At 50.0% G+C, this 16809-nt stretch overlaps 1 protein-coding gene across 1 annotated transcript; it reads left to right on the top strand.

Moving 5' to 3' along the window:
* Positions 1-10989: 10989 nt before the first annotated feature.
* On the top strand, positions 10990-15920 carry SOST (sclerostin). Its single transcript, XM_029212625.1, has 2 exons — positions 10990-11240; positions 13940-15920. Exons 1-2 carry the CDS (start codon positions 11024-11026, stop codon positions 14359-14361), a joined length of 639 nt encoding a protein of 212 aa, XP_029068458.1. The 5' UTR covers positions 10990-11023; the 3' UTR covers positions 14362-15920.
* Positions 15921-16809: the final 889 nt, after the last annotated feature.

Raw genomic sequence — 16809 nt, 5'->3', positions numbered from 1 at the left:
CCATGAAGAGACTGCATTTTAATGATTTCCTTAGGATTAAAGATACCGAAACAAAGAAGCCTTTGAGTGGGCAAATACATGTCCCTGGAGGGCTCTCCTAAATTAATTGTTTAAAAAATGTGACTCCTTGGAAGGCTTGAGTTCAGAATCCACCTCTTCGGGGTACCCAGCTCTCAGAGGTCACTTGGTCGGTTAGAAGAGCGATGCCTTGGGCAGGGTTTTATTTTTCTTTTTTAGAAAACAGGGTGTTGAATTCCAGCCTATTTAAAAACCCCACCATTTGGAGAATTACAAGGGTTTTGTCCTGAATTATAGTGTTGGCGAGTCCAAGCCACTCGTGCTCACTGCTTTTTGTCTCGGTTACTATTCCAAGAACAGGAGGAGGAAGTTGGCCAATTATAGCACGTGCGCGCGTGTGCGTATCTGTGTGTGTGTGTGTGTGAGAGAGAGAGAGAGAGAGAGAGAGCAACACAGCCAGTGGCTGGATAAGCAAGGGGATGAACAGACCCAGGCTCACATCCTGCCCGCTCACAGGTAGTTCTCCCAGCTCTCTCTGCCGCCAGAAAAGGTCCAGGAGCCTTGGCAGCAAAAAATGACTCAACCGGGCAGAAAGGAAACATGGCGGAACGTCCAAATGCAGCCTTTACTGGTGGTAGAGAAAACAAAAAGAAACAGCCTCTGTAAGGACTTTTTTAGGATGATGTCGGAACGCACAAGCACTCACACACGTGTGCGTGTGCGCACATTTGTCAGAATATAGGAGTTTTGTTTTGAACACAGTCTTCTTAGCACTTGACATGATTGCCATCAGGGCAAGCGATGCAGTGCTGTCATCTTCAGGTTCCCTAACGGCAGAGAGGTGGTCCTCAGCTCTGCCCCCAGCGCCTAGCACGTAGATGTCTGATAAAAGTTTGTGGAACTAAACTTTTTTTTTTTTTTTGCGGTACGCGGGCCTCTCACTGTTGTGGCCTCTCCCGTTGCAGAGCACAGGCTCCGACATGCAGGCTCAGCGGCCATGGCTTACGGGCCCAGCCGCTCCGCGGCATGTGGGATCTTCCCGGACCGGGGCATGAACCCGTGTCCCCTACATCGGAAGGTGGACTCTCAACCACTGCGCCTCCAGGGAAGCCCTAAACTTTTTTTTTTTTTGAGCACCAAATATATGCAGGGTGTTGTTCTGGGGGGTGTATCAAACTCCCAGAAGCCTGACTTGGTGGTAGGATCACTTGCAAGGATCTGCAAAGGAGTCTTACCTGAAAGGAAATATCAGGGACTTTTGTTGAATATTTAAAATTCAGTTTTAAGTTTCAATTCAGGCAGCGTCATTACTGTATGGAGGTGGGGAATGTGCCTTTTCCAGAGTTGACCAGAAGCTTCCAGCTAGGTTGAGGAGAAGCAGGTGTGCCTTGGGCCTCACACCCAGGTGTAATGGTCTCTGTCTTGGCAGAAGCAGCACCTCCGCAGCCTGGATGTCCCCTTTGCTTTGTGACCTCAGCAGCCCCGAACAAACTAGAATCTGTCTTCTTTTTCAGCTACGAGGCTGCCCCAATAGACCCACCTAAGTGAAACGACCACGCTCTCCACCACGTCCCTCACAGTGCCCAGATAACTCTCGCATTTAATCTATCTTGATCCTCACAATAACCTATTAACTTGGTAGGACTTCTTCATGTATTGTTACCTTTCAGGAAAGGAACTGGGGTTCAGAGTGAGTAGGGGTGTAGTGCTCAGGGCTGCCCAGCTCCAAGGCAGAGCTGAGGCGAGATTTCAGGTTGGCTGCTCTCTGAAGCTGAATTCTTTCTCTCATACTACACTCCTCCTCAAGAAATGAGCCCCTGGGCATGTCCGTGACTCAGCTCGTGTGCACAAGAGCCAGTTAGCTTTGTGGCCAGAGGACAGCTGTTCAAGCTGTGGTGTTGGGGGCGGCGGGACTCTGCTCCAGGACAAGGAAGTAAAAAGCGTGGGTCCCCAACCGGGTTAGAATGTGTGGCTCTTCTTCTAGGAAACATGTAGCATCCCTAAGTCAGAGCTTTCTGCTCCACTTCCGGAAGAGGCCCAGGAGCTGGGGCGGGGGTCCGCCTCCCACACCCAGGCAGTGGTCCCTGCACAGGACAGCCACAGCTACTTAGGCCGGCTGACCAGGATCTCTTGAAGGACTCTTTGTTAGGGGTATGTTGGAGAAAAGGCCATGGGGAGAATTAATGCCTTCACTTTGGGGCTACTTTTTTGCTGATAACTTGGGTTTTCTTGATAGTTTTTAGTCCCAGAAACGCTGTATTTACTTCACGAGATGTAGCTCCTCAAAATCAAATTCTATTGTTTGAGCCAACACATGCCCAGCTGTGAGTGGAGAGCTGTTTCTGGATAGCTTTCTACCCCTGGGAAGTGATGGGATAGGAACTCAGGACGCCTCTACCCCCTCCTCTGACCTGATCTCTTTCTTTGACTAGCAACCCCCCATCTAGGCCAGATGAGAGCACCAGACAGTTTTCTTCTAGATTCTAGAGCAGTACACCTTCCGCAGGCTGGTCTGTTTCCCTGCCACTCTGAGTGAGCTGGAGAGCAGAAATCACCATCTGTCAAGCAAAGGGACTCAACTTGAAGACCTCTAAGGTCCCTTTTGGCTCTGACACCGTGGGGTTCTTTAAGAATCCGCATTGATATTGACCGCCATCTGGAAATTATAGGGTGTGTAACAATATGATGACCAGCAGGTGGCGTTGTGTTCCACCTGTGGTGATGGATGCTTGGAAAAGGAATGTTGGTGCCTTTTGTGTCACAAGTTAATGATAAGATGCTAATGTTTTAATCGAAATAAGCACTGATCTTAAAATGTGAACATATTAGCTTTTCTCGCAGGAAATTTTTCTGTCATAAAACCTGCACAAAAATCACTGAAGAGCCAACAACGATGGTCCTTCCAAGTCAAGATTTTATCCTGATTGGAAAGAGAGGCCATCTCCGGTTGGGAGAGCAGATTGTTTGGAAGCTTTACTTACCTCCTGTCAGCTTTTAGGGTAATTTGATTGTGAAAGTGTGAATTTTCTGGACAGAAAAGGAGAAGGTATTAAATTGGTTTTAAAAAAAGTAAGTTTAATGTCTGTTCTATCACAAATCAGTGTTAAAACACTAAAACTGTAACCAAAATAAATGTCTTACATTACAAAGAAATGGTCTTTTTGTCCTTCTCATCATAGTTGATTTTCTTTTATACTTTTATGCTTAGCTTTTGTTTGCTTTTTCTAACGTTTTAAAGTAATCATCTAAAAATTAGCCCTCCTGATTAGGTACAGGTTCCGTGATTATTACATTCATTCAGTAAATATTTATTGAACATCTCTCCAGTACCAGAAATTTCCTGTGTTAGGAATAATCCTTAAAAATAATTTAATTTAAAAAAAATTCAGCTTTATTGTGGTGTAATTGACTGGAATATTCTTTTTTTTAAATTAATTAGTTTATTTATTTTTGGCTGTGTTGGGTCTTCGTTGCTGCGCGCTGGCTTTCTCTAGTTGCGATGAGTGGGGGCTACTCTTCGTTGCAACGCGAGGGCTTCTCACTGCAGTGGTTTCTCTTGTTGTGGAGCACAGGCTCTAAGCAAGCGGGCTTCAGTAGTTATGGCATATGGACTCAGTAGTTGTAGCACATGGACTCAGTAGTTGTGGCGCACGGGCTTAGTTGCACCACGGCATGTGGGATCTTCCCGGACCAGGGCTCGAACCCACGTCCCCTGCATTGGCAGGCAGATTCTTAACCATTGCGCTACCAGGGAAGTCCTGACTGGAATATTCTTGATTAGAGTAGTCCACTGCAAATGAGGGAGGTAAGATTTATGTTCTGAAAGCAGGGGACAGGGGTGACCGCCTCAAGGTGGCCTCACATGAAGATGACTGGGTGGCATTTTAGGATTTGAGTCATCCTGCAAGCAGGCAGTCCCCAACATCCCCTCCCTCCAGATGTCTTATAAATTCCTCCTGTAGCAGTAAGCTCCTTTATGATAAGCATTGCCTTTTTTCCCCCTGAATAAAAAACTTAGAGAAAATTGGGTGCCTTTTCTCCAGACAGAAAGAGCCTGGGCAGAAAAAGAGCCTCTCTGGTCTCCAGCTCCCCATCTGCAGCAGGAGGCAATTAGACCAGCTCAGCATTCGTCAAGCTTCTTTGGCAACATAATCTTTACATTTTCACACAAAATCTTAAGGCAGGGCACTGATATATAAAACTGGTGACATGTTTTTTTAAGTGTAAGTTACACTTAAAAAACATTTTAATTAAAAAGGCAATACTGTATATATACACAGTAATAAATTCAAACAATACAAAAGGCTTAGAACAAAAAGTGAGTCTCCTACCCCAAACCTTCAATGCCTCTACCCCAGAGGAAGCCACTACTAAGTATGTCCCTCTAGAAAAGTGCTGTTCATGTGTAAGTGCACACATATGGATACTTGTGTGTATGTAGAGATAGCCTTTCCCCCGTAAGTGGAGAATGTTTGGCACTTCGCTAGGTTGTACCCTCTTGTTTCTTATAGTCCCATTCATTTTGCCAGCTGCCTAGCATCCATTGTGTCTGGACATACTGTGATTTCTGTATACTTTTATTTTAAAGGTGTAGTCTGCTTTAATAAGCATCAAATATACAATGAGACTCATGAATGATAATCACAGTATTTGATCTGCTTTGCATGCAGTTAATTTCTGTCATCTGCTGGGGTGGTACAGTGTCAAGCACATCCTGATACTCAGAGCTAACTAAGGAGGGATGTCCTGTGCTCCCTTGTGTAATTTCATGGGCGTGGATATGCCCAAGCCTAATTTTTAAAACGACAGTCTCTGAGCTATGGCCTTCTGTATTGATGACCCATTTATAATAAGTTCAAATGCACGGAAATACCATTTCTGAAGTCTACACCAAAATGAGTTAATTTGGAGGCAACAACATGAGTGGATCATCTCCAGTTCATTCAAAGCAGATGCATAGGGCTTCCCTGGTGGCGCAGTGGTTGAGAGTCTGCCTGCCGATTCAGGGGACACGGGTTCGTGCCCCGGTCCGGGAAGATCCCACATGCCGCGGAGCGGCTAGGCCCGTGAGCCATGGCCGCTGTGCCTGTGCGTTCGGAGCCTGTGCTCTGCAACGGGAGAGGCCGCAACAGTGAGAGGCCCGTGTACCGCAAAAAAAAAAAAAAATAAGCAGATGCAAACCACATTTAGGTAATGTAATATGCACCTGCCTCTGAACATAGAGGGTGACAGAGAGTCTTCTTTGTCAACTTAAGCCCCTCTGAGCTCTTCTTCAACTGGGCCTCGACTTTTGGACTTCCATGTTCATCTTTGTATTGTCTAATTTTAGCAAGAATCCTGCCAAGTCAGTTTAGGCAGAATCCCCCTCCCTCCATATCTGATCACCCTCAATACCTAATCGGGTTCCTCACCCGCCACCATCCCCCAGGTGATGTCTGACCACCCTGGCCTGCCTTTAGTAAGAATCCTGTTAGGTCCATTTCACCAGAATCCTCCTCACCCCTGATGTTTCCTCAGTAATTTTCCATCTGCTGACCCCCACCCTGCTGCTTGGCTATAAATTCCCACTTTCCTTCTTGTATTCAAAGTTGAGCCGAATCTCTCTCCCCGCAACTACACAACCCCATTGCAGTGGTCCCTATCCCTGCCATGATGGTACCCCCTTGAATAAAGTCTTCTTTACCATTTTAAACAAGGATTTGCAGATAGGGGCCCTCCTGCAGGCAGAGGGTGGTAGTTTGGACAGCAGTTGGCGAGATTCTGGGGATGGGTCAGGGGCCCCAACTTAAAGGGCCTGGTCTGCCAGGCAGAAGGAAGCAGAGGTTTTATCATGTTGGGGCTGGGGGAGCCATTAGCCCATTCTAAGCAGGAGGTTGAGTGACACAAGCTCTTTGAGGCTGTTCCTCAGAAGCTGCTGAACCAACAAGTAGATTTCCACCTGTGCTGAGACCCTGCCCTCTACAGAGAACAAGTTCTCAACTGTGAATAAAGACAGGGTGATTTGGACTTCCCTCAGGGTAGGCAACTGCCTATAAACAGAGATTGCCCTCCAAATCCAGATCCTCCATTTTTACCACTCATCTGTGGCAGCAAAATCTGTTTAAAAATGCAGCTAATAAGAGTCCTCAGTTTCCATGAATTAGAGACCGGGAGCTTGGGAACCAAGTAGAGAGTGAAACTAACTTACCTTTGAGGTCCCTTTCAGATCAAACATTCTACAATCCCAACGAGTCAGGCGAGCATAACTTACTTTCCAAATTTGGCCTGTCCTTCAGAGTCTGGTCCAAATGCCACATCTTCCCAGAACCACCCCAGGGGGAAGAGACTGTTCTCTTCTCTAAAGGCCCATAACACTTTATCCTGTTTAAAGAATGTATCTGAAGATTTCCTAGTGGCACCAATCACTTTCTACCCGGCATTAGAGTTATTTGGGTGAAGAATTCATTCCTTCCCTGGTACCAGAGCTCCTTGGTGGAGAGCATGTATGAGTTCATCGTGCCTGATAGGAGGCCTTGCTTCATTAAATGTTTGACAGGTGGACTTATAAACAGGCAGCTTGGTAGAAACAAAACCCAGTAAATCATCACATAGAAAAACAGCCTTGCTAGAAATTTAGGTGCAACTACTAAAGTATTAAATTCAATATGGCGGGGGGACTTCCATGGTGGCACAGTGGTTAAGAATCCGCCTGCCAATGCAGGGGACATAGGTTCGGGCCCTGGTCCAGGAAGATCCCACATGCCCCTGAGCAACTAAGGCTGTGCGCCACAACTACTGAGCCTGCGCTCTAGAGCCCGTGAGCCACAACTACTGAGCCCACGTGCCACAACTACTGAAGCCCACGTGCCACAACTACTGAAGCCCGCATGCCTAGAGCCCATGCTCCGCAATAAGAGAAGCCACTGCAATGAGGAGCCCGCACACCACAATGAAGAGTAGCCCCTGCTCGCCACAACTAGAGAAAGACCGCGCGCAGCAACAAAGACCCAATGCAGCCATAAGTAAATAAATAAATACATTTATTTTAAAAAAATTCAATAGGGGGACTTCCCTGGTGCCACAGTGGATAGGACTCCACGCTCCCAGTGCAGGGGACCCGGGTTCGATCCCTGGTCGGGGAACTTGATCCCACATGCAGGCTGCAACTAAGAGTTCGCATGCCATAACTAAGGAGCTGGCGAGCTGCAACTAAGGAGCCCTGGAGCCACAACTAAGGAGCCCGCCTGCTGCAACTAAGACCCGGTGCAACCAAATAAATAAATATTTTTTAAAATAAATAAATAAATAAATTCAGTTTAAGGGACTTCCCTGGCGGTCCAGTGGTTAAGACTCCACATTTCCACTGCAGAGGGCCTGGGTTTGATCCCTGGTCGGGGAACTAAGATCCTGCATGCCACGTGGTATGGCCAAATATGTAAATAAATTCAATAAAAAAGAATTTAACAGCCCAAAACCAGGGTTGGCAGCCTTGTGGAGAAACATGCTGTTATGGATTGAACTGTGTTCCTCCAAAATTCATATGTTGAATCCAAGGACTTCAGAATGTGAGCTTATTTGGAAGTAAGGTCGTTGCAGATGTAATTAGTTGAGATGAGGTCATGAGTGTGGGCGCTAATCCAATATGACTGATGTCCTCATAAGAAGGCGGAATTAGGACACAGATGTGCACACAGGGAGGACAGCATGTGAAGATGAAGGTAGAGATCGGGGCGAAGCTTCTGCAAACCAAGGAATGCCAAGCGTGCCAGCAAGCCCCTAGAAGCTAGGGGAGCGGCACGGAACAGACACTTCCTCGCAGCCCTCAGAAGGAACCAACCCTGCCAACACTTTGATCTCAGACTTCAGCCTCCAGAAACTATGAGACAATAAATTTCTGTTGTTTAAGCTACCCAATCTGTGGTACTTTGTTTCAGCAGCCCTAGCAAACTAAGGCACATGCCCACTTGTATGTTGCTCATGGGCCTGGGGACTGTTTATCCTCTCAGACCCAGAATTCACTTCTGAAATAACCCTACAGTTAAAATACTTTGTGGGATACTACTCAGCAATAAAAAGGAAAAAAATTGCTGATACATGCAACAACTCAGATGAATCTCCAGGGAATGATGCTGAGTGAAAAAAGCCAGTCCTAAAAGGTTACATCATGACTGATTCCATTTATATAACATATTTATTTGAAGTGACAGAATTGTAGAAATAGAGAACAGATTAGTGGTACCACAGGTTAGGAATGAAGGGGAAGGGTATGCTTATAAAAGGGCAATGAGAGGGATCTTTGTAGTCAGAGTTGTTCTTTCTCTTGACTGTGATGGTGGTTACTTGAACCAACAAGTGATAAAGTTGCATAGAAACACACACACACACATGTGCAAGTAACACTGGGGAAATCTGAATAAGACTGGTGGATTGTATCAATGTTACTATCCTGGTTTTTGCAAGATGTTACCATTGAGAGAAACTGGGCAAAGGGAACAGGGAATTTTCTCTGTATTAATTCTTACAAGTGCATGTGAATTTACAAGGACCCCAAAATAAAAAGTTTAATTCAAAAAAATGACTTTGTCCAAGGATGTTCACAGCATCCCTAACCGAGGATAGAGGAGCATCGGAAATGACCTAAACTACCCACAACAGAAGTCAGCTAAAGCCCTGAGGGTTTAACTCTGGGGAGTGTTGTCTAGCTCTGAACAATGACAAGTTTGTGGACTGAATAAATATAAAAGTGAATTAGTGTTAAGTGAAAAAGCAGATGGCATCACAGCAGGTTCTCTCTGAGCCATTTTGTGAAAAGCATGGCTATACCTTGGCAGAGAGTTAATTCAAAAGGATGGAGATAATTCAGAAGTTCAAGTCCACTGGATCCTTCTTTTCTTTCTCCTCCTCCTTCTCCTTCTTCTTCTCTCTACCTCTCGCTCTCTCTTTAAACATTACTTCAGTTTCAAATAAAATGACAACAATAAAATGAAATGAAACCCTGAGCTTTGCCATCCTCCGATCGTTGGCTTCTCCTTCCGTCTCCAGCAGGTGGCAGAAGTATTCCAAGGATGGTCCCCACGGTCTCCGTTTCCTGTGGATGAGCTGCAGACCCCAACAGCAGGTGGGGCTCCAGCATCAGTCCCGCCAGCTCAAGGAATCCAGACATCAGAACTGCCCTCTCCGAAATCCAGGGCAAGAAGGCAGTTGTCCGGCCACAACAGGGTTAACGGTCCACATTCCAGGGCAAGGGAAAAGGAGGCTGGAGGGTCACAGACAAAGGGAGAGGGTTCCGAGGGCCCCCTTCTCACAACATCACCAGCTCTGTTGGGAGAGATAGATCACCCGCAACAATGGCCACAGCTGTTTTCGTCTGCCCTGAAGGAAACTGACTTAGGAAGCAGGTATCAGAGAGGGCCCTTCCTGCAGGGGCTTCTGTCTGGCTTGTAAAACTGTCAGAGCAGCTGCATTCATGTGTCGAGTGATGGATGATGGAAAGGAGGGACAGAAGGCCACAGATGGACACGGCGACTTACAAGTCGAGGCAGGTGGCAGAGGCTTCGCAGAGGCTCTGCAGGTGGGGTGCACTGATTCATTGCCCACTGAAAATACCAAGGGACCTGGGCCACAGCCCGCTTCCCAGCCTCCTTCAGGGCCAGGAGTGGGTGCACCTCCTCAAACAATCTGTCTGCAGTGAAAGCTTCCGCTGGCGTCTTTCCTTGTCCTGCATCTCAGGTGTGAACATTCCTCCCCCCGGGCCCCTCCTTCTTCTCTGGGGCCAAGGTAGCAATTCCTTTTGGGTTCTCTGTGGCTAGCTGGACCTGGGATGGCTTCATAGAAGGCGCCTGTGCTATGCACCAATAAGGTTTTCCATATAGGACTCAAAGCTGGTTTTGAAAAATGTAATGGGCTGGGAGACAAGAAAAAATATATATATCAGCACTAAAAATGCTGGCTTTCACTTTTGCTAAGAAAAGGGGTTTTGTGCTCTCCACTCCTACCCACAGCCTGGCCCAGGAAATAACTATCGCCCATCAGCCTGCCAAGAAGTGCCTGTCACCAAGCACAGGATCCCCGAGGAGCATGAGCTGAGGTTTCCTCCTTGTCTCCATCACCAGAGCCTCTTGACTTCTCATCCTGGCCTTGAAACCGGAATCCCTGCCCCCTCAGCCAAGTGGAAGCCCCAGCTGTGATCTTCCAGTTTTCCCTCTTGCCTTCCAGAGGGATGACAAGAGGGGCTTTCCTGGTCAGGATAATTGATGCTGAGCTGCATGGGGTTGGGACCAATGAGATTTCTTAAAAAGTAGCCTTCTGGGCTTCCCTGGTGGCACAGTGGTTGAGAGTCCGCCTGCCGATGCAGGGGACACGGGTTTGTGTCCCGGTCCGGGAAGATCCCACATGCCGCGGAGCGGCTGAGCCGGAACCTGTGCTCCGCAACGGGAGAGGCCACAACAGTGAGAGGCCCGCCTACCAAAAAAAAAAAAAAAGTAGCCTTCTGCCTCTGCCTGGGTCTGTGAGGGCCAAAGAGACACCCCTAGGGCCGTTTTATTTTGGTGGGGTGACAAATGAACTTGGCCTGAGAAATGGGATCGGCTGGGCTAAGACCTGTGGAGGACTCAGAGCTGCTGTTTTCTTTGTTAAGTTGGTCCAAAGTTTGCTTGGAGGAAGCCCGAGGGACCCAGGGAGGTAGAGACTAGGAGCTCATTTTGATATCTGAAAACCGCAGCCGCCTGCACGTGGGAGGCTCTGAGAGCAGGCTTGCCTCACACGCCCCCTCACTGTGGGTCACCTGGGAGCACCAGCAGCAATTTGGGAGATTTCTGAGCTCAAGGAGGAGTCTTTGGGGAGGGCTTGCTCGGAGCACACCCCGTTCCCTCCCCCTGGGCTGAGGGAAGCATGGGACCAGCCCTGCCCCAGCCTGTCCTCATTGGCTGGCATGAGGCAGAGGGGGCTTTAAAAAGGCAAACGTGTCTGAGCTGGGGACCTGAGCCTGTGCTGCTGGAAGGCCGGGTACCCCCCTCCAGCTGGCACCATGCAGCTCTCTCTTGCCCTGTGTCTCGTCTGCCTGCTGGTACACGCAGCCTTCAGTGTGGTGGAGGGCCAGGGGTGGCAGGCCTTCAAGAATGATGCCACAGAAATCATCCCCGAGCTGGGCGAGTACCCCGAGCCTCCGCCAGAGCTGAACAACAAGACCATGAACCGGGCAGAAAACGGAGGGAGGCCTCCCCACCACCCCTTTGAGACCAAAGGTATGGGATGGAGGAGAGCCTTTTTAGCATAAGGGTCCTGGGAGGGTTCTCTTTGGGGAGGCTTTGAAGACTGGGGTAGACTGTCAGCCGCTGCCAGCACCAGTGGAGGCACCATCTTGCCTGTAGGCAGGGTAAGGATGGCATGCCAGCGTAGCCCTGGAATTCAAGTGCAAGGGTGTGGGGCTGGTAGGGGGCTGGCAGCGAGAGCCCAGAGCAGGAAGGAGGCTGAGGTGGAGAGGGACAGCCTCAGGGGCTCAGAAAGGAGATTTCAAAGAATCCCCTCCTGAGAAGAGAGGAGCAGGGTCCAGCTGCTGACACCGCTGGGGAGGAAATAAGGCAAGGGGGCCTCACGTCTATGAGCGCCTGCTGGATGCAGATACTATATGGGCTGTGCCTGAACCATACCCTGGGGAGCTCCCAAGTTGAAGGTGAAGAAACGGAGGCTTCAGAGAACAAGTAGCTTGTTAGTGAGCAGAGAGCTGAGATTTGAAGCCAGTTTGATCCAATTACAAGACAGCCCCGGTGGGGGGCTGTGTGGGGGGCATCGGAGGCCAAAAGCCAGAGCAGATCCCTGCAAAGCAGTGGGAAAGGGACACCAAAGAGGCACCCCTTCAGCTCCCACCACCCATGGTCTACCCAGTGAGCTGGCACTCGAGGGAATAGGAGCTGCAGGCACAGTTTTAGCTTCTGACCTGGGTGGTAACTGGGTCCAGGCCCTGGAGGGGAGGCAGCATCCTCTGTGCAGGGTGTGGACACAGGTGGCACCATCTGTCCTGAATCTCCACCCCAGACCCTGACTTGCCTCCTTCCTGGGAGGGACACTGACCCTAGCAGAAAGGCAGTGGCCCCAGTGGAGGGCACACCTGGGTTCCTGGTCAGGTCTGCACATAGAAGCCTGGGGGGCAGTGTGCACAGCTGGCTCTGCAGCTGGCAGGAATGGCTGCGGGCGGGGGCTGGAATGACGCTTCAGAGTGAGGCCCTCTGGCTATGGTCCAGGTGGGAGAGGAGTCCATTGCCCAGGCCCCTGCATCCCATCCTGCCCTGCCTCACAACCAGCTGGGAATGGGGGTCTGCAAAGGGCACCCCCCCGAAGAGGCCTCTCCCCTGCTCCTGCCCAGGGAAGGTCAACTAAGCTCAAGCAATGGACTGTAGGGGACCCAAGCACAAGACGTCCTCCCTGGGCTCACATGAGAGCTACAGGCCGGGAGGAAGCCACGTGCTCAAAACAAAGTCGCCCTTTGCAGAGGAAGCGCCTAACCTAGGGGTACTATTCTTGGAAAGCCCCAAAGCCTCCTTCCCTGGGCAAACAGGCCACGCCCACACACCACCCCTGGGGCCTGGGAGCGGAGGTGAGGATGCCAAACCAACCCAGAAGCCAGGAGGCCACAGCCATGGGTGAGGGAACCCTGACATCTCCCCTGCTGTGCTTGTTCTCACGGGGGTGGCAGGGGGTGGGGTTGGCCTTCTTTGCCTCCTCTCTGGTTTTGGACTTAGGACTATTTTTCATCCCTTTGTGTCACATTGGAACTGTTCCTATGAGACCCTTGGGGATGGGCAAGTGCTCACATGAGGACAAGCTGTTTAAAAAAGCTCCCACCCATCTAAGCCCACACTAGGAGACATGATCAAGGCGTCTTCGGGGACAAAGTCAGGGCTTAGAGCCCAAACTTTCTCTGCCCAGGGAGCAAGCCTGTGCCACCACTGGGTGTCCATCAAATGTCACAGAAGAGACTCGCCCAGCACGGTGCCTGGTACACAGCACGTGCTTAATAAATGTTTGTGGCGGCCAAAGCTGTAGGTTTTCAGTCAGAGCTTGGTCTCCCTCTGGTAGGGAAGTAACCATAGTAAAAATAGTAAAAAGCAGGCCTTTGTCCCCCACCCAGCATCCCTCGGTGCTCGGGCACACAGCTTCCACCCTTGTGGGAGCTGAGAAGCTCTGGGACTCCAGAGGAGCAGAGTCAGGAGACTGGCTCTGTCTATCTGGAAAGAGCTTTTCCCTCTCTGGACCTCAGTGTCCACAGTGATAATGAGGGGGTTGGACATGCTGCCATTGGCTCCTTTCAAGTCTAACGACTTCAGTCTCCTCTCCACCTCCCCTTCCATCCTTCTTCTCAGTAGCTGCCCTGATTTATTATCTTCAATTAACCCCTACTCCTTTTTCCATCCCCCGACTCCCAGTCTCCCCTCCCAACCGGCTGGAAAAAATTTGGGAGAAGCCAGAGCCATTCAGAGAACGTGGCTAATACCTACCCTACTGAGGCCCTGTGGCACAGATGTGACTTAAGTCTGGCAAAGAGGGCCCCCTTGGAGAGGAATAATAATAACATAATAACAGTCAACACTTCCAGCTCTTAGTATGGTCCAGGCAGTGTCCTCTGCATTATAGATGTAATGGATTAGCTCACTGAATCTTCAAGACAACCCATTTTACAGATAGGAAGCACAGAGAGGTTAAGTAACTAGTCCAAGGTCACACAGTCATGGAGCTGATATTTGAGCTGAAGCAATCACTTGGCTCCAAAGTTTTAGGGGGAGAGGGTGGATCGGAGATCTTTCCCCCAACTCCAGAGTACCTGGGCCCTTCCCGTAATAGATCCCCAGAGGCAAAAGCATCAGGGGAGAGGCAGGTTTGGAAGAGGCAGAGTGGTTTGGAGGGAGGCGGGACGGATGTTCGCCCTCACGCGCACTTCTCTCCGCAGACGCTTCCGAGTACAGCTGCCGCGAGCTGCACTTCACCCGCTACGTGACGGACGGGCAGTGCCGCAGCGCCAAGCCGGTCACCGAGCTAGTGTGCTCGGGCCAGTGCGGCCCGGCGCGCCTGCTGCCCAACGCCATCGGCCGCGGCAAGTGGTGGCGCCCGAGCGGGCCCGACTTCCGCTGCATCCCCGACCGCTACCGCGCGCAGCGGGTGCAGCTGCTGTGTCCCGGGGGCGCGGCACCGCGCGCGCGCAAGGTGCGCCTGGTGGCCTCGTGCAAATGCAAGCGCCTCACCCGCTTCCACAACCAGTCTGAGCTCAAGGACTTCGGGCCCGAGGCCGCCCGGCCACAGAAGGGCCGGAAGCCGCGGCCCCGCGCCCGGGGCGCCAAAGCCAACCGGGCGGAGCTGGAGAACGCCTATTAGAGCCCGCCCGCCGCGCCGCGCCCCCAGCGGGCGCTCCCGACCCAGGCGCCCCAGGTTTTCGCCCCTTGCGCGCGAGGTTTGATCGTTTGTGTTTCACTTTAAATACCTGCAACCCAGGGCCGGGGGCTGAAACCTTCCCGGCTGCAGGCCCTGGGGATCCGGGTGTCAGCAAAGCACCCCCCCCCCGCCTGCAGAGGGGGTCCCCAGGGGCATGGGAGGGAGCTGAGAGTCACAGACACTGACCCACGCAACCCCGCCCTCCGGGCCGCCTACCTTTGCTGGTCCCATTTCAGAGGAGGCAGAAAAGGAAGCATTTCACTGCCCTGGAGTTTTAAGGGAGCAGTGGAGAAAAGTCCAGGGACTGGTTAAGAAAGTTCGATAAGGTTCCCCTTCCCCCCACCTCTCTGCCTGGCAAGTTGTGCCCAGAACACGTGACTGGGGTCCGTAGATGGGGTTTCTAGTCCTGGCTCTGCCACTAACGTGCCGGGTGACCTCGGATTATTACACTCTTCTCTTTCTGGACCTTGATTTCCTCTTTGTAAAATGGAAGTGGGGGTGGGATTAACATCTGGAGGAATTAACATCTGGAGGAATCTACTGTCATATAATTCCAAGGACTCGGGTGCCCTTTGAATGGGCAGAGGAGAGAGCGTTTGGATTGAATCACTGACGTGGTCGCTTCCAGAATTCGGAGTTGTAATCCTCTGATCTGACAGCCAAAGATAAAAAACAAGCAGGGAAAAAGAAAAGAGTCTATTTATGGCTGACAAACTCGTAGAAGAAGCTGTGGTGTGTCCCAGCCTGGCCTCCCAGATGTTTGGCTACCTCCACCCCTCCATCTCAAAGGATGCAGAAACAGCACCGTCACCTGGGGTAGAGAAGAAGGACCCAAGGGTGGTGGGAGGCACAGAAATCACCCCCTATTCCCAAAGAGCAACAACCCCCCCCCGTCCCCGCCACCATGGCCATATCACCCTCTGCAGAGAAGCTCAAGGTCCCAGCACCCTGGGCTTCCGGGCCCAAGAGAGCAGCCACCACCCATGCAAAGGCCAATGGGTCCCTTCCAAGGCACTTCCTCCTGCCTACCACTCACGGACACATTTCTGTCTGGAAAAGAGCTTCTTACTGCTGTTATGTGTGATGGCATAGCTTACATTAAAATAATATTATTGGGGAAAAAATTACAAGTGCTGTATATATGCTGAGAGGCTGCAAAGCTTAATGCTGCCATCCAAAAATCTTTTGGAAAATCATTTCCAGACACCACTTACTTTCTGTGCAGTTTTTAATTGCTAAAAAAAAAAATTTTTTTTTAAACAGAAGCACATGCTATGTGAAAGCCTGCCCAGCTGGTCGTTTCTGCAATCTTTTCATGTGGAATTTGTCCACAAGAATGAAAGTAGCAGTTTAAAAAAAAAGTTAAGTTACATATTTATTTTCTCACTTAAGTTATTTATGCAAACGTTTTTCTTGTAGAGAATGACAACGTTAATATTGCTTTATGAAATATCAGTCTGTTCTTTCAGAATCCAGAAACATTGTTAATAAAGACAATGAATTGTTACGGAAAGGATGTGGTCTTGTTTTGTCAACCACACGTGGTCATTTCTGTCAACGTTAACATCTTTCTCTTGGTCACTAGAGCTTAAACCTGGGAGGCACCTTTGATTGTGTTATGGTGGCCCTTGTGGCAATTATGTCCTTCCTTTGAAAGGTCATGTTCATCCCTTCCTTTCCAAACCGAGACCTCATCCCTTCACCTCGGCCATTGTATTAACCTCAGCCTGGTCTCCCTTTAGCAGCCCGCCCTTCACACTGTCTTCCAAAAACACTGTTCTTATCACTTCCTACCCCTGCTCAAAAATCCCTCAATAGCTCCTCCTTGCCCAGGATCAAGTTCAGGCTTCTCACTCTGACACGGAAGTCGGCTTGATTCCCATCCCCCATTCTCCCAAACTCCCTTAATTACTCCCAAGTGGCCGCAGACTGTCCTGATCCTTGCCCGCCTGGCTTACCGCGCTTGCTTACCACCCCCAACAACTCCTGCTCTTTCTCTGGGGTGCATGTTCTTTGTCACTTCTACCATGAAACTTCCAGAGATAATCCAATCCCCGATGATCCCTCTCTCCTCAGATGTCCAGCCCCTTCGTCCGTGCCACTCCTTTGGTTTCTGATTCTGTGTCTTCCATTGGACATTCACTCATGGACCACCTGTTTCACCTGGCGGAGCTGTGCTTAGTACTGGGATAGACACAAAGCCAAGTACATGTTAGGACCAGCTCACAGGAGCTCAGTCAAGCTTTTTCCCAAATGTGAATTTTATGCCTCCCCGGTGAACATGTAAACCCTTCACAAGCAGGGACAATGTCTTGTACTTCTCTCAAAACTCTTACCTCGCCTAATAGTTCTGGACGCTAGCTGAGAATCAAGAAATATTCTTCCATTGCC

Source organism: Monodon monoceros, unplaced genomic scaffold, assembly GCF_005190385.1.
Source record: "Monodon monoceros isolate NGI ecotype Baffin Bay Population unplaced genomic scaffold, NGI_Narwhal_1 Super_Scaffold_9, whole genome shotgun sequence".
NCBI classification, from domain to species: domain Eukaryota; kingdom Metazoa; phylum Chordata; class Mammalia; order Artiodactyla; family Monodontidae; genus Monodon; species Monodon monoceros.
The sequence above is the reverse complement of the archived record's forward strand: the minus strand, read 5'-3'. Positions and strand labels throughout refer to the sequence as shown.

Excerpts from the sequence above, each read along its gene's own strand:
- SOST (XM_029212625.1), top strand. The coding sequence starts at position 11,024 with ATGCAGCTCTCTCTTGCCCTGTGTCTCGTCTGCCTGCTGGTACACGCA. Across the intron at positions 11,241-13,939 it reads CCACCCCTTTGAGACCAAAG|ACGCTTCCGAGTACAGCTGC; the intron begins GTATGGGATGGA and ends TTCTCTCCGCAG.